We start from the raw sequence: 24,532 nt of genomic DNA on the forward strand, positions 1-24,532 counted from the left end.
TTCACGTGTTCTGGAAATGCGTGTCCAAAACTTTTTCCTTTGTTTACAAAAGGAATTTTAACCTATATTACCAGTAACCTATATTTCCAATATGTTAAAAAGTGTTTATCAAATTATCTTATAGTTGCATTCTTCAATTGTTTTTAATAACAGAATTGACAATGCACATTCTTTTCTTAAAACTATTTTATCTCTAAGCTAAACAATGGTTTGTTTTTTACATTCCATTTGCTAATTCTCTCTCGTAATCTATTTCTAAACCTAAATTACGAGGTTCGAATTTCGTCTATTCTATTTCATTTTTACATTTAACTACTCTCTCTATTTTTATACTTACATGAAAAGGGGACAGCCCTTATCATGTAACATCATTGTGTCGAATTAATTCACCTCATAAATTCACGTTCTTATTAAAGTGAACGTAAAAAAGAAGTCGGAACTTTAGACAATTCTCGACACAAATTTTGCATAACTTTGTTTTTCCCTTCTCCACTTGCACGTGGCACTCTTTCAAAAATAGATAAATAGATAAATAATAAAAAATAAGAACGTTACTTGTTATCGTGTCAACAGAAGGAAAGCATCCTGCTCACGTGATTACGTGTCTTTTTAAAAACATTTACATAACATTTTTATTTTTATTTATATATATGTTTAAGATTTTTTGTCGGTATACTAGAAGGAATTCAGTTGATTTCTGCGTGTTCGTTACATTACAATAGTACAACCCCGAATCCGACGGAGCAATACTACACCGTTCAAAACTGTAAAACTGAAACGAAGCTGTTCTGCTTGAAAACGGCGCTATTTTCTTCTTATTCATATTTATATCGATTCTTTGCTTTAAAAACTAAAGTAATTACGTGTTTACTTTTTTAATATCCCATTTTGCTGTTTCGTATTATTTTACTAAAGTAAGTAAGGCTTCATTATTTTTCAAAACTGTTTTTGTTTCTTTGTTTTTCGTTATTTCGTCGATATTATTTAGTAAGCGTGTTTAGCAGAAAAGCCAACAAACGACTACCCGAAAAAATAAATAGACAAGAAATAAATGTTACCATAGTCAATAAAAGTTCAGTTCATGTTTTTTAAAATAGTTTATAATGCTCTTTACTTGAAATAATTTCATTATAATTTCAGCGAACCGAAATTAAAACGAAATTTGAGGCGATAACTACTTAAATGAATTTTTATATAAGCTACACATGCCATAATCGAATATTCCTCAAGCACAAAATAACGTAAACATTAAAATATGTTTATACATATTCCTTGCGTTGACGGAACTCTCTTAAATTGTTACCACAGAATGCTCAGGTGCCCCACCTTCAAATTGAAAACGGGGCTCTCCATTTCAAAGTCGCTGCCATTTTGATTTTTTTTTTAACCGGTTCGTGAATTAAAACAGTTTTTTTTTACAAACTACATAAAAATACAAACCAATGAAGCTTTCTACCATATAAGTAACTTTTATTGACTTTGGTAACATTTATTTCTTGTATATTTATATTATTATATATATAATATTTTCTCTTTGTAAGGAAACATCATTTTGTTGGTCACTCTTGGCTACGAATGGAAACAAAGTTGATATAAAAATATATTTTCACGAAAATTATCTTTACTTTCATCATATTTTGCTTAGGGTAAAACTTTTGAGTATCAAAACCTATCTCTTTACAACCCCTTCCTTTTCATAACTTATCATACTTTCATCAATCACAGTCCATTTTCTGTGGGCTGTTTTTGAACCCAGTCAACGACGGGTACTTCTGCTAGTATAATATAAAGCCGAACGTCTGTGTGTGTGTGTCTGGTCACAAATAGGCTCCTATATGGTTGACTATCATAGAAAACTGATCACATATAATGATAGAAGATGTATCGAGACATAGGAATGGGTATGTTTGATCTGGCATAATGCTGATTATTTAAATTGTGGGGTTTGCGTACTGGCCTGGTCCACAAAGTATAGAAATAAAAAATGTAAAAATTAAAAAAAAACGTTTGCAAGTGTTTTTGATATAGATGTACATAAGAATACTTTGATAAGTATGTTTTAAATTAAATAGGGATGGTATAATAAAATTGTGGGGTCTGCGTTCGCGCCTGGCCTCCATAGAATAGAAATAGGCACTAACTATAATAAGGACTTTTCATATCAATCTGCGTAAGTATACTTTGATAATTATGTTATAGGTTGAAGAAATATTATGTAATTAAATTATGGGGTGTTCGTTCGCGCCTGACCTCCATAGAATGTAAATATGTCACAAGTTTAACAAGGTTTTTCATTATAGATCCACAGAACATTGTGATAAGTGTTTCAGTGTGAACAGGTATGGTATAAAAAATTATGGGGTTTATCTATTTTATTTTTACTTTTATCATATTTTGCTTTGGTTTTGATACCCCCCAAATTCGAAGCTATCTCTTTACAACCCTTCCTTTTCATAACCTATCATATTTTTATAAATCAGAGTCCATTTTCTGTAGACTGTTTTTAAACCCAGTAAACGACGGGTACTTTTGCTAGTATATATATATATATATATATTTATATATATATATATATATATATATATATATATTTACTGTTTTTTGGGAAAGAATTATATATATATATATATATATATATATATGTATATATATATATATATATATTTGTGGTGGGACGATTCCAATATTTTTCCTGATTCTGATACAATTTCCGATTCCGATTCTGATTCTTTATAAATCTCTAAATATTTAACCATAAAAGTGTTATTTTGTCCCAATAATTGTAAAAACGCGTCCTAAATGTGAAAATGTTTTCTCAGACGTAAAAACACAGGGCGTGATCTAGAGATATTAGTCTTACTGAAAATATAAATTAATAAATATTTATTATTTTATTATTACTATTATTACTACAAGCAATGGAAGATGTTTCTTGAAACAAAATCAAATAAAAAAGATAAATTAAGGAATCGGTTTCGGTATCAGAAAATAGGCGATTCCGATACCCCAAAACATTCCGATTTTTCGGATTCCCGATTCCGATTAAACGTCTTAACACTAATATATATATATATATATATATATATATATATATATATATATATATATATATATATATATATATATATATACGAGCGATCTGCCTGGCAATGTCCGGTCCTAAGATATGCTTACATGTGATATTTTAATTCATGCAGATTGCATATTTATTATTATAGAGACAATTCTCTATCAATTATTATATTAAACCTATTATAGAATAGTGAAATCAAAACTAAACACACGCCCCCCCCATATATATATATATTTATATATATATATATATATATATATATATATATATATATATATATATACATACATACATACATACATATACTTTGGGGACCACCAGCTAGAATCGAGACCAAAGCGTACAACTCTCAACCCCCATTCACGATATATATATATATATATATATATATATATATATATATATATATATATATATATATATATATATCGTGAATGGGGGTTGAGAGTTGTACGCTTGTTTATATATATATATATATATATATATATATATATATATATATATATATATATATACCTCATAATATGCTTCCATTACGTCATTTTGAATTTAAACCTTACTATCCGTACTAACATATTCTATTAATTTCTTCTGCCAAAATGTTTTATTTAATAATTAATAAATTAATTAATTTTAATTAATGCATGAAAATAACATCAATAATTATTAATCATTCTACATGCTTGCATATACGAAACTAAACTAAACTGAACTAAAAAATAGTTCACCATTTACGGGTATATTTAATTATTTATTAATTTGAATTGGAACCATACATAATTCAGTTCACTTAACTGTAATAATATTTATTACTGTTTCAATTATAATTTTTAGTATTAGCTAATTCTAAGTCTATAATTACGTTTGGTTTAGTATAATGTATTTGTTGAATACTCAATTGTTTACATTAAGCATAAAAGGTTAAAATTAATTTAATTTATGATAGAATAACCCCCCTTAAAACAAATCTATCGATATATTAACTTACTTTTTTATTTAAAAAAAATATTATTAATATTTATTCTTTTACCATACATAACCCATTTCTATCCACTAATAAGTAATGTTTATAAGTTCTAATGTCTTTTACTTAATATTATTCAATGATTAATTCAGTGTATATTATACATTAATTCATTAATAAATTCAATAAAAATGTTACTATTAAATTGTTTTCATTCGATAGTTATAAGTCATCAATTTATAATTCATTCCTTTTTCATATCAAATTATAAATTTACATTTATTTTTATTTATTTATTTATTTTTTATCATTTTTTATCAATTTTATTTTTATAAATTATTTTTAACGTAAGATTTTTAATTTTCACATTTCACATATTTTTACTGATTCAATATTCGACAATCTAGTATTAATAAACATTTTTGCAGAAGTTACTTAGTTAAGTATAATGTTAGTTTAACATCGAATAGATCCTAATCCCTAATAATTAGGTTTCAGGGTTTCCTAATCTCATAATAATATGTTTTTTTAGTTTTAATTAAATAAATGTATATTTCAGTGAAATCTAATTCCAATTATACTTTAAGTATATTAAGAATTATAAATCTTATTTAAAAATAATATTATAGATTATGTTTACTACAGATTTCCTTTTACTTTAGCCCCCCCTACCCTATGCATTCTTTTGTTTACCTTAAATATAACTTATAAATCCGAAACGAATTTATAGACGTTTAGTTAGTAATATATATTAAAAATATCTAGTTTATCTTAATTGATGTTCAAGAGATATACCTTATTATAACTATAATATGGTTTTTACATCCAGGCCAACAAATACTACATTTATATATATATATATATATATACACTAGAAAATGCATTCGGCCTTGCCTGGTATTTTACATAATGTTACATTCCTTAAACAAGGACGTAAAAAAACCCCGGAAAATTACAGAGACATGTGCATGCCAGTATTATAATTTTTCTAAACAGTTTATTTCTTGTAAGTAAAAAAAAAATACTCTAGCTGAAATAGAAACCAAAATCTAAAGACAACGAGTTAGGTTCAAGGCCAACTTGAAAGGATCTTTAAAAATGCGTTTTCAAACCTATTTATTCTTAACATAACAAATTTGTCATGTGACCTATTCACGCGCCCGCATTCGTTAAAAAGTTGACAAATAGATGACTATCTAATGTACCAGTTTAAAAATTTTTACCCCTTAGCTGGCATTTTTCCCGGATGAAAACCGATTAAAAATTTTCCACATGTTTGTATACCCGATATACTATATTCCAAGTCTGTAGATCAAAAATCCGTTGAGTATATAGGTTTAGAACTGTCCCCACACACACACATTTTAAATTTCATATATATATATATATATATATATATATATATATATATATATATATATATATATATATATAAAGCTATACACTTCAGGAATCTTACTTGATTTTTATTATGAAAAGTATATAGGCGTCCAGAATAGGAATCCAGACAGCAGTAACATGCATACACCGACAACATTTGACCATGCGATTCCTTTCCTGCACAAAAGCCAACTACAGCCTAAGGTGAAGTACTGTTTGACCATAAAAGTACGCTTTTCTGCCCTTACAGGGTACAACACCATCTTCGAAATGTAGTGGGCGGCGCCCCTGTCGCCACCCTGTCTCCTTTTTCTCACAGATGTTACGAGTCTCTATTTGCTCTATTCTTACCTACTATGCTAGGTGCTCGACTAATCTTCAATCTATGATCTTCCTTCAAAATTTTCGCAACAACTATATAATATATATCGAGTTATAACAAACGTCAACAGTTTCGCTCATTCTCTATCTCTACCAAAAAGGAAACAAATCTTCGATAAGCAAAGTTTCTTTCCCAGCATTGCCTGTGGAACACAGTACCGTGAAGCTGCTTACCAGTTAACTATAACGTGTTTATTTCAAGTCTAATATAAATAAGTTCTTGTTAAGCAGTGCTCTTAACCCCATTCAAGTTCCACGATTACAGGTCATGTGTTTTCTAAACGTCTATCTAACATTCATGACTCTTATCCTCAAGTGGCCTCTTCGCCTTGATTAGCAGTGACCCTGTAGTGAAATGGAGCCATGAATCGAAGGTAACACTTTATGTTACTAAGACTAAGCTGCTCTCCTTTAATAATTACAAGAAGCCTCTTCAACTGATATTCATGACAAATAACACCCTACTAAATATTTTTTCCTTTATAATCCCCGGCCTAACATTCGCAGACAATACAAACTGGAACAAATATATTTAGGATCATGCGAAGACTACTGCAAAGAATGTAGGTTCCCTATATCGTGCTAGAAAACTATTCACATCTGAGAGTATCCTGTACCTCTACAAAGCCACAATCTGCCTAGTCATGGAATATTGTTGCCATATCTAGTCCCCCCTCTTGAATAAGGTCCAAAAATGTATCCAATTTTACAGGTTCCACTTTTTCAACTAATCTCTAACCCCTGTCCCATCGTCGCAAAGTTGCATCCATGTGCTTGTTTTACACATATTTTAATGGAATGTGCTATGATAACCTCGTTGCAATTGTGCGCTGCCCCCCCGACGTACATATCCCCGACAAATTTGTTTAGCAACAAAATCATATCTCTTCACTGTTGTGATCCTTAAATGTGATAAAATGTCTACTCAAATAGCTTCCTCCCTCGAACAGCTAGATTTTAGAATTCTCTTCCTGCTACCTGCTTTTCTGACTGCACTGATGTGCAGAAGTTTAGATGTAAGGTTAACCAACATATTGTTAATCTTCTTTAGCCATGTTCCCAAATAGTAGTCCCTTAAGTCCAATTGGCGATATACCATGTTTGTGGTGAACGTGGGTAAAAAAAATAAACAGTAAGAAAAAGTCCATGGACGTAAAAGAGGGAAGGTCTGGAGATATACAGTTAATATTAGAACGGAGTATACCTATCTAGATATGCGTTTTTTTTAAAACTCAGTAGCTAATCTTGCCAACCACTCGCACGTATCAAAGGTTGGATATTTTGATCAACACGTTTCGTTGTCTGCAAATGAAGTTAAACAAGTTACTACAAAGCGAGGTTACTTTTATGACATGCTACAGTGATTTTCATTAAGTTTTCTTTTATTTATAAACCGATTGAGAGTGGGTGGCGCAGTGCCCAAATCCCTCCTTTTTGATGTGCCCCTCTTCGTGGAGGTAAATGTATCGATTTATTGATGGCGTGCAGCGAATATCGATTATACGTTGGCTTCTCAAACAGGTCTTCGATGATTTGATTTCTGTTTCGACAAAAACCTTTCGGAACTTGGGGTTGGATAAGCTTGACACACGGCCCCTGTTTGCACATAAAATCAATTAGTGTAAGTGACCTCTGACCTTTCCATAATAAATAGAATCACGCTACTGCTCCTGGTGTTTTCGTCACAAGTTGAAAGTAATTTTAGGAGGGAAATAATTTAAAGCAATGGGCTTTCATAGAAGGTGAAAGAAATGGTGATTTGAGTGACTGACGTTAATCATTGCAATTTGTGTTTGCTACGAAAATCTCGTGTTTTCAACTAAGTTAATTTACGCACAAGAATCAGACTTATGAATTTAATATAGAAAGGCGCGAATAGAATAGCAAGAACATGTTTTAGACAGCAAAGACTTTTTAGCTGATTTGATATTTCAATAGTCAATATCGCTTTGCATAAAAGTAAAGAGCTATTGAGAAGTAAATAGCTAATGGTGTGAACGTGCGTGTATGTATACAATTAGAGAAAGGACTTCAATGCTTATGGATACAAAATGAACATATACTAAAGACCTTGATTATCTACGGAGAGAAAATGAATGCTCACAAATGCATCTCGAATGCTTACGAAAAAAAATGAATGCTTACAGAAAGAACTGGCAAACCTACGGAGAGAACTTGAATGACTACGAAAAACGACTTTAATGCCACCGAAGATAACTTGAATGCGTGCGAGGATAACGTGAATGCCTACGGAGAGAAATTGAATTACTACGAGGAGAACTTGAATGACTACGAGGAGAACTTGAATGACTACGGAGAGAATTTGAATGCCTACGAAGATAACTGGAATGCCTATGGAGAGAATTTGAATGCCTACGGAGAGAAATTGAATTACTACGAGGAGAACTTGAATGCCTATGGAGAGAATTTGAATGACCACGAAGATAACTTGAATGCCTACGAAGATAACTTGAATGACTACGGAGAGAACTTGAATGACTACAAAGAAAATTTGAATGACTGAGGAGAGAACTTGAATGACCTCGAAGATAACTTGAATAACTACGGAAAGGACTTGAATGTCTCCTAAGATAACTTGGGTGCCTATTGGGAAGAACTTGAATGCCTACAAAACACTATCCTCAATTATATAAGGTATCTCTGTAGAGTAGTTTTGTCAGAACAACTTTACATTAGGGCACGTTTTACTACAAGTAAAAGCTGACAGAATGTTCCTCTCGATATGACTATATCACACTGGCATATGGACATATTCACCAATTAATATTGCCTCTATTAACAGTATTACGCTGAATATTCTACCAGACTAAATAAATTATTGTTCTGTAATCTGGACGGAAACCAAAAGAAGATAACATATTTAACTGGTCCGTTACCGAGAGGAAAATATATATTATTTACTTATTTGACTAACCCAATATTTGGGAGTTAAATTAGAAATCAATAGAACATTCGAATATGTGTTTTATATAAAAATCAAGCTTTCGTTCCAGGAAGAGGCCAATCAATTTTTGAGGATTTCGATTGAAGTAGAATTAAAGAAACGTGAAATTACAATCAGAAAATGATGGAAAACGAACATAAAATGTCTAAACAAATAATCGCATCACCTATTAACATATCATCATATCAAAAATGATATTTGTGTCATTTTCATAAGGTTTTGATCGATATAACCACCGACCTTCTTCAAGTGTCTTTATTGAACTCGAGAATATTTCTATCGAACTCGAGAATTTAGATTAAATTTCGAACATAACCATCATTTTACTTTACTGGAGGTAGCAGGCTCTCATTCCGTCAGGTATGGCTTGATAGATTGTCCTAAGTAATTCGCAATTGTATCTTTCGGTCGGCTACGCTAAAAGTTGAACTATTAACCTTCAGGAGAATGTCACTTAATTGTTCCAAGTATTCTAACCACTGCGCCACGTTTCCTAGTATGAAGTTTGGGGGTCTTAAACCTATTTTATTTCTACATGTAAATACTACTATTTAGTCCGTCCAAATTCTTCATTTCGACAGAAACATTCCCGAGTTCGACAAGATACACCTGAAGAAGGTCAAGGATTACATCGACCGAAACATTATGAAGATGAGAACAATAGTAGAAAGAAACTAATACGAATAACAAATTATCATCTCAGAAATTAGGAAACACAGAATCCAGTTAGTTTGAGTATAAGTAAGTTGTAATATTCTATTGTGTTTTCTATAACAAGTTCATTTCCAAGATTCTGATTGGCTGTTGGTTCATGACTTGACATTCTATTGTTTACCTACTGCTTCCTTCAAGAAGGTGCTTGTTTCAGTTAGATGCAAGATGAAGTCATTACACCGGTGAGAGTGAGTTAACTATGCATTTATTACACGGAAGATTCACTTTTTTATTGTTGTTTTTTTTTACATGTAATAATGTTCGATATTTAATGTGTGGTTCAAAAATGTGCTTATTACTAGTTTGGTGGGAGGGATGTGAGCGCAGTGACATTTATTCGAATATTTTCTGTAAATTTCTAATCGTAAACTTCCTCGAGTCACACGCAGCGTTTCAAAGGAATTACTTTGGGCACACGTGCACTCATGCTCAACGCCCTAAATCATTTATATATATTCATCTACTTTTTCTAATTTCTATAACAGATAAAATAACATAACGCAAACTTTGTAGTTCGTTTTCAGAAATGCCCTAGTATCAAGAATCTGAATAATATAGACCCGAAATAATGATTAAGGGGACGCTATGGAAATTCACACGAACAATATATATACATACATATACATTCATATATATATACATATATGTATATATATGTATATATATATATATATATGGGGAAAATGTGCTTATTCAATTATATTTCACTTTTTATTCATGCAAAAATTTTTATTGATGAAGTTCGATGTAACTACAGAACCAAACAGTTGGAAGCTTCATATGAATAGATTTTTTCTGTCATGTCTTAAATGTAGCTGAGAGAAAAAAACATTCTGGAAAAAATAAAGGTTCTTGAGTGTAAGGCCAACGTTAATATAGAGTTAAATAGCTAAGAATGATGTAAATTAAATGTGATGAATGATTCAAATCAAGCAAGCAAATCTGTAATCTAATATTCTACACTAGAAACGCATTTTTAGAAATAAATACAATGGGTTATTAGATGAGAAATTTTGATCTATAAAAAGGATTAACAAAGATTAGCAATATTGTTTCAAAACTGGAAACATAATTTTAGTCATATTGATGATGAAATAGTTGATACCGTTTCCAGATCAATAAAATAACTTAAAAAAATTAGCAATATGAATTCTACAACAAAAGATATTAGTAATTAAAGAATGTGGATTTATTGATATTGTTTTTAGCTCAGTAAAACTTGAAAATCCTAGCTTTTTAGATAATACTCTTGTTCTAAACGATTAAATAAAAAAAAAACAACAAAAAAACAAGGTGAACCCCCACTTTCATTGCAGTAAAACGTGCACGGAGCTAAAGAATAGATTTATTATTAGAATATTTATTAATGGGATATGTATTATTATTAGATAAGGATTTAAGAACTTAATTCCCGAATTGATATTTTTGTATTTAAGCCACGCATAACCTCAGAAAATTATGGTTGGATGGCAAACGTGGGTTATATCTTTGTAATAAATTTAGTATTATGGTTAAGATATGAATTAAAATTTATATTTTGAATAGGTTAGCCTAGTTTTAATTGGATTTGATTAATTAATAAATAAATTATAAATGCATATTAGGAATTTACCAAACCTAGAAACATCGAACGGCTTGAGTTACTTCCATTTCATCGTTATGGATATATATTAGGATTTTGGTAACTTATAATTTCAACTGACCATTTAAAATTTCTAACGTACAGAATTATCTCCCTTTCTACATCTAAAATATCCGATAATCGTAAAGCTTAATAGGAAGGAACGAATGAAAATAAAAAGTAAAAAATTATATGAGATGCTTAATTTTAAATGAAGAATAAGAATGAACTAAGTATAAAGTAATGTTAAACTTTCTTTTCTTACTGAATAAGTTTTAAACAAAAACTTTTCTTAAATCGCATAAATAGGTTAGCTGATATTTTTGTAAATAAACAGAGCAAATTCCAGATACGAAATTAACATAGAATCGTAACAATATAACTTAGTGGATTAGTCGGATTAGAAAAAATAATTTAAATTAAATAAATAAATAAATTTAATTAAAGAAATCAATGAATAGTATTAATAAAACATATTAAATAGACATAGATAACTAGCGGCAACATTCTATGATATTTTGTTTTAATTTTGTTTAAATGGAGATACGAAAATAGGTTTTAAAACATGCTTTGCAAGGATGAGATATAGGTAAAATATTTTCGCTTGTTTTGTTTGCCTTATGAGGGAAATGGTTTCCATAATGTTTTATTGTTAAAGTGTTTTTTTATTCAATAAGTCTGGAGAAAGGGTGTTCTTGTGAAAATTTTCAAACGACATCATGTTTGAATTTGTCCGAATAGTTTTGAAACAATTGTAACTAACGATGAAATTGCTACTGAACTTATTGTTTGAAGTCATGGTTTTTGTAAAAACAATATATATATATATATATATATATATATATATATAAATATATATATATTATTCTGCAAATCTTTTTATTTATGAACTTCGACGAATCTCCTAACTGCATTCGCAGCAATTACTGCTGTGGAGAGACGACAACAACTATGGATGGGAGTAATTGCTGAGAATGCAGTTAGGAGATTTTGAATTACTATCCCATCGCAGTTACCACCTGACTAAAAACAGAGGAATAGTTGGCCGAAACATCGTGAAACAACAACTAAGAAAGATGAGGATAATAGTCCGCAATAAATAAATTAATACCACTGAGATTTTTTGCCTTGATTATTATCCATAGTGTTTGAAAAAGTTTATTTGTACAACAAACGATATCCTCTACACTCTGAGGTAGATGACGGCATACTTAATGGAAGTGTAACTCTGAAGGTATCTGGTATCAACACAGATACTGAACTAATACGTACAAGTCGTGTTTGAGTCAATTCCCAATTTATTTATATCGTTATATTTATTTACTTACAACTCAACGAATTAGTTCATCCAGTCCATAAAAGGTCAAAAACTAATAATAGGGATGAATATTAAATAAAAAAATGAGCACAGATTTAACAATATTCAAATATAAATTTGGTATGAGTCATTTATTTTAACGTAACTAAAATTTTAGAAAAGTCTAGTACACGCACCCATATATAAATATGAATATTATAAAATATTATTACGCGCATGAAATGTATACCATCGGACATGCATGTTCCAAGCTTTCAGCCGTTATTAGCATGGGTAAGGACCGAACTCATTACACCAGTATCCGCAGTCTAGTATTCTACCAAATAAATTACGATGACTCTTGAATACACAGTTGCTTATCGCTTTTAAATTTATGATTTGTTGTTGGCTTTTTTTCAGCGATATTAACAAGTTGAAACGTTTTTATTTACTATTTGTTTCAGTAGAGGTCCAAGAAAGTGCGCACCAGCTCCGCCGAGGAGATCTTCTTTGGACGACGAATACTATGTAATTTTATATATTTAGTTGGGATTTATTTGTCATTGAATTTTTGACAGCATATATTTCGTACCACAAAATCATTCACTTAATTATTATATCAATCAATGAATCTATTTTGCTCTTAACTCATCAGAAGACAAAACTGTTTAAACGTTGTCTTAAAGAGAATTGATTCCCATCACCCTGGAATATCTCATCATTATGCCATATATTTAAGAATTCAGAACTCATCTCCCTCTCAGTACAGGAAAATTAGTCTCCTGTGACTCATGAGTAAGTTGCTGGAATCTGTTAAATAGAGAAGTAATCAACCACCTCAGCAAAAATAACCTTCTTAGTGACACGCAATATTGTTTCCGTTCTGCTAGATTTACAGCAGATGTGCTTACAGCTATATCTCATAGGATTAGCGAATCTCTCAACAGAGGAAACCTTTCTAGGGCAATTGCTCTTGACTTATCAAAGGCCTTTAATAGAGTATGGCATAAAGGTTTACTTCACAAGTTCTCCAGCTCCGGTATAGCTGGAAATGTCTTCTCAATTATTAAATCATTTCTTTCTGATAACTCATAAGAGTAGTGGTCGATGGGCAGAAATCAGAGGCCGTCAATATTAATGCTGGAGTCCCTCAAGGGCCCATCATTGGCCCAACTCTCTTCCTGATCTATATTAATTATCTTCCAAATCACATCCTTACATCATTTGTAGACATTTATGCTGATGACACTATCTATTGTAGCACATAAAAGACCGTAAACGACCAGGTTCTCTCCGATTCTCTCTCCCATGATCTTGAGCAAGTGGTACAACGGAAAAAGAGGTGGCTTGTTACTTTTAATGCATCTAAAACCAAGCTTTTCTCTTTACATAATCAACGTTCTGATCCCCATCTGTCATCAATTGAAATGAATGGCTCTCGTCTTGGGGAGGTCTTATGTTTTGACAAGCTTCTGGTCTTTACTCCTGATCTTAAATGGGACCCATGCATTAAATCCGTTGCCAAGGCCGCTAAAAATGGTGGGATCCTTCTATCGATCCAGTACATATCTCACTGCTGATGCAACTCTCTATCTATATAAGAGCCAAGTACGTCTAAGGATGGAGTACTGTTGCCACATCTGGGCAGGGGCTGCTAGAAAGGACTTATCCTGCCTGGATAGAGTTCAAAATAGATATTTAGCCTTGTAGGGGATGTCGTTTTCTCTTCCCTGCAACCTCTATCTCACAGTAAGATGGTCAACATCATGAAATTTGGAATATAGACTTTTTCATTGATTATATATATATATATATATATATATATATATATATATATATATATATATATATATATATATATATATATATATATATATCCCTTTAAGAGATTCGTTTTAAAAATGTTTAAATTCAATGTTATTTCACGCGGTTAATGGTAGCCGAGTTGATACGGTCTTTGCTAATCGAGCCAGAGATGCCTCGTGTTGCGGGGTTCGAATCGTTCGACTAGTGTTAACCGTGACATCCTGCACTGAGGATTCCCGAAAGGATGAAACACTAGTGTCTGTAGGTACTTAATTATTACAGTAAATAATATATATTTTTTATTTAATTATTATAGTAAAAAACAATTATGACAGCCCCTTTAAAAAATTCGTTTCTTATCGTTGAGCACTTTCAGTTGAATTAAAGTCGGCCAATTTAGCTCTTATGCATAGATCATCGTATAACGATTAGATCACTGTCTGACTGACGTAAATGAAGATGTAAAATTAAAATGTTTAAATTCAATGTTATTTCACGCGGTTTATGGTAGCCGAATGGATACGGTCTTCGCTAATGGAGCCAGAGATGTATCCTGTTGCGGGGTTCGAATCGTTCGACTGGTGTTAATCGTGACACCATGCACTGAAGATTCCCCAAAGGATTAAACACTAGTGTCTGTAGGTATTTAATTATCATAGTAAAATAAATAATTATATATATATATATATATATATATATATAATGTGTGTATGGAGGTTCTATCTATAATAAATTTCTTAATAAATTATATAACAATAATGGTAAACAACAACGAAATGACATTCCGCATACATAAATACGATCCTCGTTGCAATAAATTAATGGTTTACCTTTCGTGTAACATAAAACCATAGCAATCTCATCACATGAAGTGTCCTGTTTCCATTCTTCGGTGTAGCAATTAAATATGTTCATTTCGCGCCCAAAGCATCGTATGCCGGACATCATAATCGGGAAGTTTCCTGGGTTTTTCATACTGCAGGAGAAGACGGGAAGTAAATTCAGTTGAATATATTTGTGTTAAAGAAGAGTTAAACGTTTCACTAGTAGATAAAGTGCAACAAAAAATGTCTTGTTTTAAATATCCAAATGCATAAAAAATGAAAAAATGAAATAATACCGAGTTTTTAATTGTAAAAAAGACGATTAAACTTAGAAGAAAAAATATTGCAATTCAAATATAAAGATTTAAATATTACAATTAATAAATTTACAATAATGAATTTTGCAATTAAAATATCTATATATTAATTAGATAGCGTGTGTTACTTATTTTGTGTGTCACACTTACATCCGAGTGACTGTCATTTAATTGTTATGGACTTTTATTTCCTGTAATAAATAATTTTACCAAGACTTCTTCATACGTTTTGGTTTCGATTGTAGCTAAAAGAACTCAGCTATATATATATATATATATATATATATATATATATATATATATATATATATATATATATATATATAAACTAGACTACCCGTGACCCGTTGGGTCCGTATGTTATATTAGCTATGGAATTCATGTATGAGCGTGACACTTGTGACGTAAAGGAAATATATTTTTTTGACATAACAAACATTTCTATTAAAGTATATTAAAATGAAAAAAAGAATATAGATAGATTTCTATGAGTCGTTCTGTTTATTATAATTGATTATTTTTGAAAAAAAATACAGCTACTGAATTATAAGTGGTTGGTCATACTTATAGGTAAATGTACACTGAACAGATACCATAATACTTATTATAGTTAAATTCAAATTTTGATATATCTGCTTTTTTTTTACATCGTTCATTTCTGTATTACGTTTAAGTTATTTTAAACCCCACTCTCGCCAAGTTAAATAATAATTTCGAAATAATAACGTTAATATTCCAGTGAGTTTCCTTGGTGGTTTCCAGTGGTTTCCTTTTTGGCAAAGAAAAATAAGTTTAATGAATATCTGAACACGTGGAAACTCTCGACCGGTAATTTCAAAAATATTTCAACGATAAATTGTCCTTATTATAATTACTTTGTTTGAAGCGTCTCTTGGGAAGAAGAAAAACTGAACACTTTTATACGGAAATTACAGTAATCTATATCTATTCTATTTTCATTTCATTCGTAATTATGGGAGGGGAATTTATTTTCAAATATCTTAAATTTCGAATTAGAGCGTATGACTTACACTAAGTAAATATTAATAATTCCTTACACCCCCTTCTTTAATGGAGAGTAGACAACGCATTGTGGATGCGTTATTGGCAGTTCTCGTTACTCTCGCTTCCTCTTATTTGTCCCTCAGTCCTCATTTCCAATGAGTAATGTTTCTGACAAAGGGTGAAGAAAAAGCTAATCTCCAGGACGACAGTACTTCGTGAACAGTAGCCTGAGATGTCGGAAATTTTCTGTTTCTATGTCCATCCTTGTGGCCATGTCACTAGTAAGGGGGCTGGATGTAAACGTTTCATCTGGGCTGACGTTATCCGCCTGATAGTCACGGACCCGAACCTTGGATTTACCACTAAGGAGGCCGTCCTATCAGCAGGTGCAAAATACTGGGGCTGCTGTATTGCCATTTGGTAAATGGACTCTGGACAATGCAGTAGTTTCTAGTGGGACCTCTCGATGCCATACTAGTGGGTAATTGTTACGGCTTTATATTATCATGGCTACAAAAAATCCTCTCTTTTTCTCTCTTACTTTCCCTCTCCGTAGTGCTCTAACCAAGTCTGTCGACCTGTTCCACAAATCCCAATCCTCAACATGAAATACCTCCAGAAAAATAACACGTGTAAACCTAGAACCCCTTCCTCTAACGTAGACCCCTACTACCATGTCTCCTTCTCTAACATCAGGGGTCTACGTTCCAACCTTCCAGAGGTTGAAACCCAATTACAGGAGACGAAATCAGACATATTCTTCTTAAGCGAAACTGGCATAAGGCCGACCACTTCCCTTGACGAATTCATAATTAAAGGATACTCTAACTTAACATATAAATCTGACCCCCAAGATCTCCTTGGACATGGAATATGTGCCTACATTAGAGATGGCTTTCCATGTAGTGGGGATATCTCCAGAAAAAACCCTAATCTACCTTATATGTGATTCCGGGATGCACTTGCTTACGCCACTGCATTTATATTTGCTCTCTATCGCCTCCACAACAGCGGAGTTACTATCTTTAAGAGCATATCTGAAAAAAATTACCCCATCTTGTCTGCTCACCCTTCAGCTAACATCCATATTTGTGGTGACTTCAATGTCCACAATGTGGAATGGCTGACCCACTCTAACAAGACAGATGATGAGAGGAGGTTCTGTCATGATTTTGCCATTGCCTATGACCTCACCCAGATTGTTCACGAACCCACTCGTGTGCCCAATACTTCCGGTCAGTTTGCTAGCCTTCTAGACCTTTTTCTCACAACTTCCCTTGAGCTATGTTCAAGTTCCGTTCTGTCTCTGTGCGTGAGGTCGCCAAGCTAATCAAGAACCTTGATTCCAGTAAAGCAACTGGCCCTGACGGCATACCAATCATTCTGCTGAAAAAGCTTCAACCAGAACTTGCCCCCATACTTACTAAACTCTTTAAGTGTTGCCTTAAAGAGAAGTGCTTCCCAACATGCTGGAAAACCTCATCAGTATGACCTGTATTTAAGAATTCAGGTGACAAGTAATCTCCCTCAGAGTACAGAACAATAAGTTTCCTGTGTGTCATGAGTTAGCTGCTGGAATCCATATTAAATAACATTCTTAGTAACATGCAAGATCTACAGCAGATGTGCTAACTGTTATATCTCATAGGATTAACGAATCTCTTGAAAAAGGCTTCCTTTCTAGGGCAATTGCTCTTGACGTATAAATGGCCTTTGATAGGGTATGACATAAGGGCCTACTTCACAAGATTTCCACCTACGGTATAACTGGAAATGTTTTCTCAATCATTAAATTATTTCTCTTCAGTAGGCCCATAAGAATAGTGGTTGATGAGCAGAAATCAGACGCCATCAATATTGATGCTGGAGTCCCTCAGGGATTCATCATGAGCCCAACTCTCTTCCTGATATACATCAATGATCTCCAAAAACACACACTTAAATTATTCGTTGACATCTATGCTGATGACACGACCATCTATGGCAACACATCAAAGGCAGTAAATGACAAAGTTCTCTCTGATTCTCTCTCCTCTGATCTTGAGTGCGTGGTACAGTGAGGGAAGAGGTGGCTGGTTACTTTTAATGCAGCCAAAACCAAGCTCCTATCTTTACATCATCAGCGCTCTGATCCCCATCAAGCATCAATTGAAATGGGTGACTCTAGTCTAAACGAAGCTCCATGTTTTGATAAGCTTCTGGGCTTGACCTTTACTCCTGACCTGAAATGGAACACGTACATCAAGTTTGTTGCCAAGGTCGCTGGAATACATGGTAGGATCCTTCTACCGCTCCAGAAGATATCTCACTTCTGATGCAATTCTCTATCTGTATAAAAGCCAAGTACGTACAAGGATGGAGTACTGCTGCCACACCTGGACAGGAGCTGCTAAAAACAGACTATCCTTCCTTGACAGAGTATAACAGGCCTACTGGGTGATGCCCCTTTCTCTTCCCTGCAAGCTCTCTCCCACAAGAGAGATGTTGCGAGCCTGTTTTTGTTTTATCGTTACTATCATGGCAGGTGCTCGTCTGAACTGGTCCCCCCTCGCCAATCTTTCACGATAAACACCCGCCTAGCTGACACCACTGTCAAAAATTTTCCACACTCCTTATCTGTGCCAAAATCAAAACGTAGGTCCATGAACAAAGCTTCTTTCTTAGAAGTGCACGCCTGTGGAACTCTGTTCCGGTTGCCTGTTTCCCACCTGACTACAACCTGGGTGTCTTGAAGTCCAATGTAAATAAATTCCTGATGAACCGTCCCCTTAAGTAAGGCATTTTATCAAATCCCCAACACTAACGTACTGTACACACAATACTCCTTATCCCGAGTGGCTTCCGGGCCTTGATAAGTGGTGACTACTTTGTAAAAAAATCAATATATTACATACAAATGAGTCCATATGAATCATTAATATTACACTAACATAAGAATAATATTAAAATATACATTTTTCTCTAAAATATTAAAATCAATATAACAATTTAAATATTACAATGAATATTACAATATATAATATTAGAATTAAAATATTACAATTAATATTATAACTAATATAACAATTAATGATATTACAATTAATAATGCTATAATAAAATATCACAATTAATAATATAAATTTAAAATATTACAATTAATAACCCAATAATTAAAATATTGTAATTAATATATATTATCGTAGCGCCGCTTAATCGGAATTGGTATCTGAAAACGTTAATATCGGAACGTTTTCGGATATCGGATTCGGACAATTTCATGCCTTTTTTCCGATACAAATAATTTATTTCATTTGGTTAGAACTTAATCCTCACATGTTCCATGTTCATAATCTTCTTTAATATAAAGCTGAACGTCGGTCGTGTGTCTGGTCACGAATAGGCTCCTATATGGTATCGAGACACAGAAATGGGTATGTTTGATCTGGCAGAACGGTGATTCATTTAAATTGTGGTGTCTGCGTTCGCGCCTGTTCCACAAAGTATGGAAATACAAAATTTAAAAATTTAAAAAAAAAACGTTTACAAGTGTTTTTGATATAGATGTACATAAGAATACTTTGATAAGTATGTTTTAACTTAAATAGGGATGGTGTAATAAAATTGTGGGATCTGCGTTCGCGTCTGGCCTCCATAGAATGGGAATAGGCACAAACTTTAATAAAGACTTTTCATATTTATCTGCGTAAGTATACTTTGATAATTATGTTTCAGCTTGAAGAAATATGGTATAATAAAATTATGGGATGTTCGTTCGCGCCTGACCTCCATAGAATGTAAATATGTCACAAGTTTAACAAGGTTTTTCATTATAGAGCCACAGAATATTTTGATAAGTGTTTCAGTGTGAACGGGTATGGTATAATAAATTATGGGGTTTATCTATTTTATGTTTACTTTCATCATATTTTGCTTTGGTTTTGATAACCCCAATTTCAAAGCTATCTCTTTACAACCCTTTCTTTTCATAACCTATCATACTTTCATAAATCAGAGTCAATTTACTGTAGGCTGTTTTTGAACCCAGTAAACGACGGGCACTTTTGCTAGTATATATATATATATATATATATATATATATATATATATATATATATAAATATTGAGGGAATTAGACCTAGTGTCTTAAGAGCAGAGTTTAATTTTATGTATTAGTAAATGTACTAATACTATTAAAAAACAAACAGCGCCCGCTGTAATGTAGATATATAATAAGCTCGATAGGTATGGATATCCTAGAGCTATTTTGATATTGAGTAAAATTGTTAATAATTTTTTAATTGAAAATCAGCTTATAAAGCAAAAAACAAACAAAATCAATATTTTTACGATAATATATCTTGAACAATAATTTTATAAAAAGATTTTTATATTTAAACAAAGTTCCCTTACCAGAAATATATATATATTGATCTAGCCAACGCATATGGGTCGGTTCCCCACGAATTAATTGATATGGCATTAAACTATTTCCACTTTCCGGAAAAGATTAGGGACATTATAATGAAATATTTTCGTTTGGCTTTCATGAGGTTTACAATGAAAAAATACACTACAAGATGGCAGTCACTTGAAATCGGCATTATGATGGGGTGCGTCATCTCCCCACTATTGTTTGTGTTAGCAATGGAACTTATATTAAGAAGTGCCGCTAACACTACAATGGGGGTTACGACTAATAAACAAATAATTCTTCCTCCGTCAAGAGCATTCATGGACGATATTACCATCAGTGTCCCTTCCAAAACAGCTGCTAAGTGTTTGCTTGACCGGTATTTTGATCTTCTTACAACGGTGAAAATGAGGATTAAACCAAAGAAAAGTCGAAGTTTGTCAATCATTAAAGGTTCTGTAAGGCAAATTCACTTTAATGTCGGGGAGGATATTGTGCCGACAGTAAAAGAAATTCCTGTGAAGAGTCTAGGACGCCTTTACGAAATTCCACTAACAGACAGACATCGGGGTATGGAATTGCAAAACATGGCCCTGAAGGGACTTGAGGCAATAAATAAAACTTTTTTGCCGGGAAAGATGAAAGCTTGGTGCTATCAATATGGATTAGTACCCCGTCTTTCGTGGCCCATGCAAATTTATGAAATAGCACTATCTCGTATTGAACGGATAGAACAACACGCAAATAAATATCTACGTAAATGGCTTGGAGTCCCCCCCTGTTTTTCTAAAATAGGGTTATACACGAATTCTGGCAGCCTGCAACTTCCTTTGTCCTCATTAGTAGAAGAATTCAAAGTTGGAAAAGTGCGTCTTCAAATGATGATGAATGACTCAAATGATGAATTTGTCCGGGAAGCACATCCAACTGTAAAAGCTGGCACCAAGTGGTCAGTTACAAAAACAATTGAAGAAGCAGAATCCAGTCTTCGAACTAAGGAAATAATGGGTCTTGTTCAGGTTGACAGGGCTGGTTTAGGATCCACAAAGTATGAGCCATTTTCCAAAATGGGCATTAAAGATAAGAGAAAAATGGTGACCGAGGAAATAAAAATGTTTGAGGAGGAAAAAAGAAAAGCTACTGCTGTTACTCAAGCCAAGCAATGTGCGTGGACAACATGGAGTGATATTGAGCCAGTTAAATTATCATGGAACACCTTAATCGAAATGGAACCACTGGCGATATCATACCTTTTGAGGTCTACATATGACCTACTGCCATGCGCATCGAATCTCAAACAATGGGGATATATAGATTCTGATCTATGCACTATATGTCAAAAAGAGCGCGGTACCTTGCGTCACGTCTTGTCTGCATGCTCAAAATCCCTCCCAATGTTTACATGGCGACACAACCAGGGTCTAGAAGTGCTGGTTGAGATAATATCATCCCAGTGTATATTAGCTAACAAACAGCCTGTAACAACTAGTGAACCCAGGGTTCAATTTTGCCAAGAAGGCAAATGTCCATCAAAGAGGAAAAATAAATTGAATCCCAATATGAAGTTATTAAATGGGGCAAAGGATTGGAAAGTTTACGCAGATCTGAAGACATCTTTGAAATTTCCAGTGCACATCCTCCAAACAGAAAAGCGGCCTGATATTTTGCTCTGGTCTGACTCTAAAAAGAGTATATTTTTAATCGAACTAACTGTCCCTTGGGAAGAAAATTTCTCAGAGGCTCATGAACGAAAGAAAGATCGGTACGAATGCGTGCGTGCCGAGTGTATAGAAAAGGGATGGATGTGCAATGTGATGCCTATCGAGGTTGGATGTCGAGGATTTTTAGGACACTCCACCATTTCGCTTCTTTCGAAAATAGGCGTCACTGGAAGGGATTTTAAAAAACAAAAATGTCGCCTGCAAACAATTGTTAGACAGGCGTCATGCTGGATCTGGCGCAATTCGAAGACATTTGCAAAGAGAGCATAATATTGTCCACTTCTTCCGTTCTCGGGCTGCTCTGGAAAAAAAAAAAAAAAAAAAAGAGAGGGAGGAAAGAAAAAGAAGGAAGGGGGGAAAGGAAGGAAAAAAGGGAAATTAAAGAGAAAAATAAATAAATAAAATTTAAATTAAAATTAAAAAGTTAAAAATAAAAATGAAAAAGTTAAAAACAGCGTTTTTCCTCTGCTTGAATATGCCAGGTAATTTTTTTTTTTTTAATATCCTATTTATTGCTTTGCCCAGCAGCAATAGCTGCTGGTGGCGCCAGGGGTGGCAGTCCCGCTTTAGCCACCGAAACTGTGTCATCACCTCTGGTTAGCGGCTGATGAGGGCAAAGTAAAAGCACATGTGGTCACATGTTGTATGAAGATTATATATATATATATATATATATATATATATATATATATATATATATATATATAGTGTGTGTGTGTGTGTGTCTGTGTGTGTCTGTGTGTCTGTGTGTGTGTACAGATTACATAGGTTTTCTGATAATTCAAATGACAGCTCTGTAAGAGATACATTAGACTTGAAAACGAATATGTTGTAGCTAGCTGGGAAACGGCCCCACCGTGTTGTGTTCCACAGACGGAAGAATAAACTTTGCTTAATAAAATTTCGTTTAGTTTTAGGCCCACAGGATCTTGGTTAGACACATAGATCTATACTATCGTTTTTGTCTTTTCACAGCAAGTCCCTGATAAAGGGAGGTAAGTTGCGTTTCTATATTAACTGGTTCGTTTGTCACTCACGTTTTTGCGATTCCCTCGGAGAAATTCATTTGCCGACAGGCCGTCTCAGCTGCGTCGTTGTTCCATTCTGTGCCGCAAATCGTTCCGACTTTTCCATCAACCACAACTTCCACCCAGCCTGAGTTTTCATTGCCTCCTCCAAGGCGGAGATAAGGCTCTAGAAAATAATAAAAAATGTCAATTACTGAAATAAATCGAATATCAAACAAAACGTATTGCAGAAGAATCTATCTATCTATCTATCTATCTAGCTAGCTAGCTAGCTATCTATCTATTATATAAAACAGAACTTTCTCTCCCTCTCTCACTGAGAGAGTTTATTCTCTATTTGTTCGGAAATGATTGTACCAGTTATTTGGAAATTTCACACGAAAGTGCTTGACGTATGGGGAAATGCTCTTACGTAGGGTCTGTATGAGAATACGTAAGATAAGTATCGAAAATCGATAATCGAAAAATCTGATTAAAGAAAGAAGTTTGATTTTGATCAAAGCTAACACTTTTATACAACCTACTATCACAAGTAAATTTGAGAATTTTTATCACCGCACAAGGAGAAAGGGAAAGCCTATAAAATCGACAGTAGATTCTTTTATATAACACGTATGCGTTCGAAATGATTTCTTTTTAGAGCACATTTGAACAATGATACTTGTGATTTTGTAAAAATAATTCATGTGATTATGTAAAAATAATTTAAGTAATTATGTAAAACAATTCAAGTGATTATGTAAAAACAATTCCAATGATTATGTAAAAATAATTCACGTGATTATGTAAAAATAATTTAAGTGATTATGTAAAAATAATTCCAGTGATTATGAAAAAATAATTCAGGTGATTATGTAAAAATAATTCAAGTAATTATGTAAAAATAATTTAAGTGATTATGCAAAAATAATTCAAGTGATTATGAAAAAATAATTCAGGTGATTATGTAAAAATAATTCAAGTTATTATGTAAAAATGATTCAAGTGATTATGTAAAAATAATTTAAGTTAGAGGCATGTAAAGCAATATAATTCGTGGGTGA

The 24,532-nt window shown here is 32.9% G+C and overlaps 1 protein-coding gene across 1 annotated transcript in view; it reads right to left on the bottom strand.

Moving 5' to 3' along the window:
• LOC145276697 (uncharacterized) overlaps nt 1-24,532 on the bottom strand; it is a 1,014,367-nt gene that overhangs the window by 188,018 nt on the left and 801,817 nt on the right. The window contains exons 9-10 of the mRNA XM_080127889.1: nt 23,499-23,655; nt 15,032-15,177 (exon numbers count right to left, since the gene is read on the bottom strand). Of these exons, the coding sequence (XP_079984015.1) occupies nt 15,032-15,177; nt 23,499-23,655 (303 nt within the window). The remainder of the gene's footprint in view (nt 1-15,031; nt 15,178-23,498; nt 23,656-24,532) is intronic.

The sequence above is a fragment of the Euprymna scolopes genome, chromosome 5 (genome assembly GCF_053919585.1).
Source record: "Euprymna scolopes isolate OS-2025 chromosome 5, ASM5391958v1, whole genome shotgun sequence".
In the NCBI taxonomy this organism is placed as follows: Eukaryota; Metazoa; Mollusca; class Cephalopoda; order Sepiida; family Sepiolidae; genus Euprymna; species Euprymna scolopes.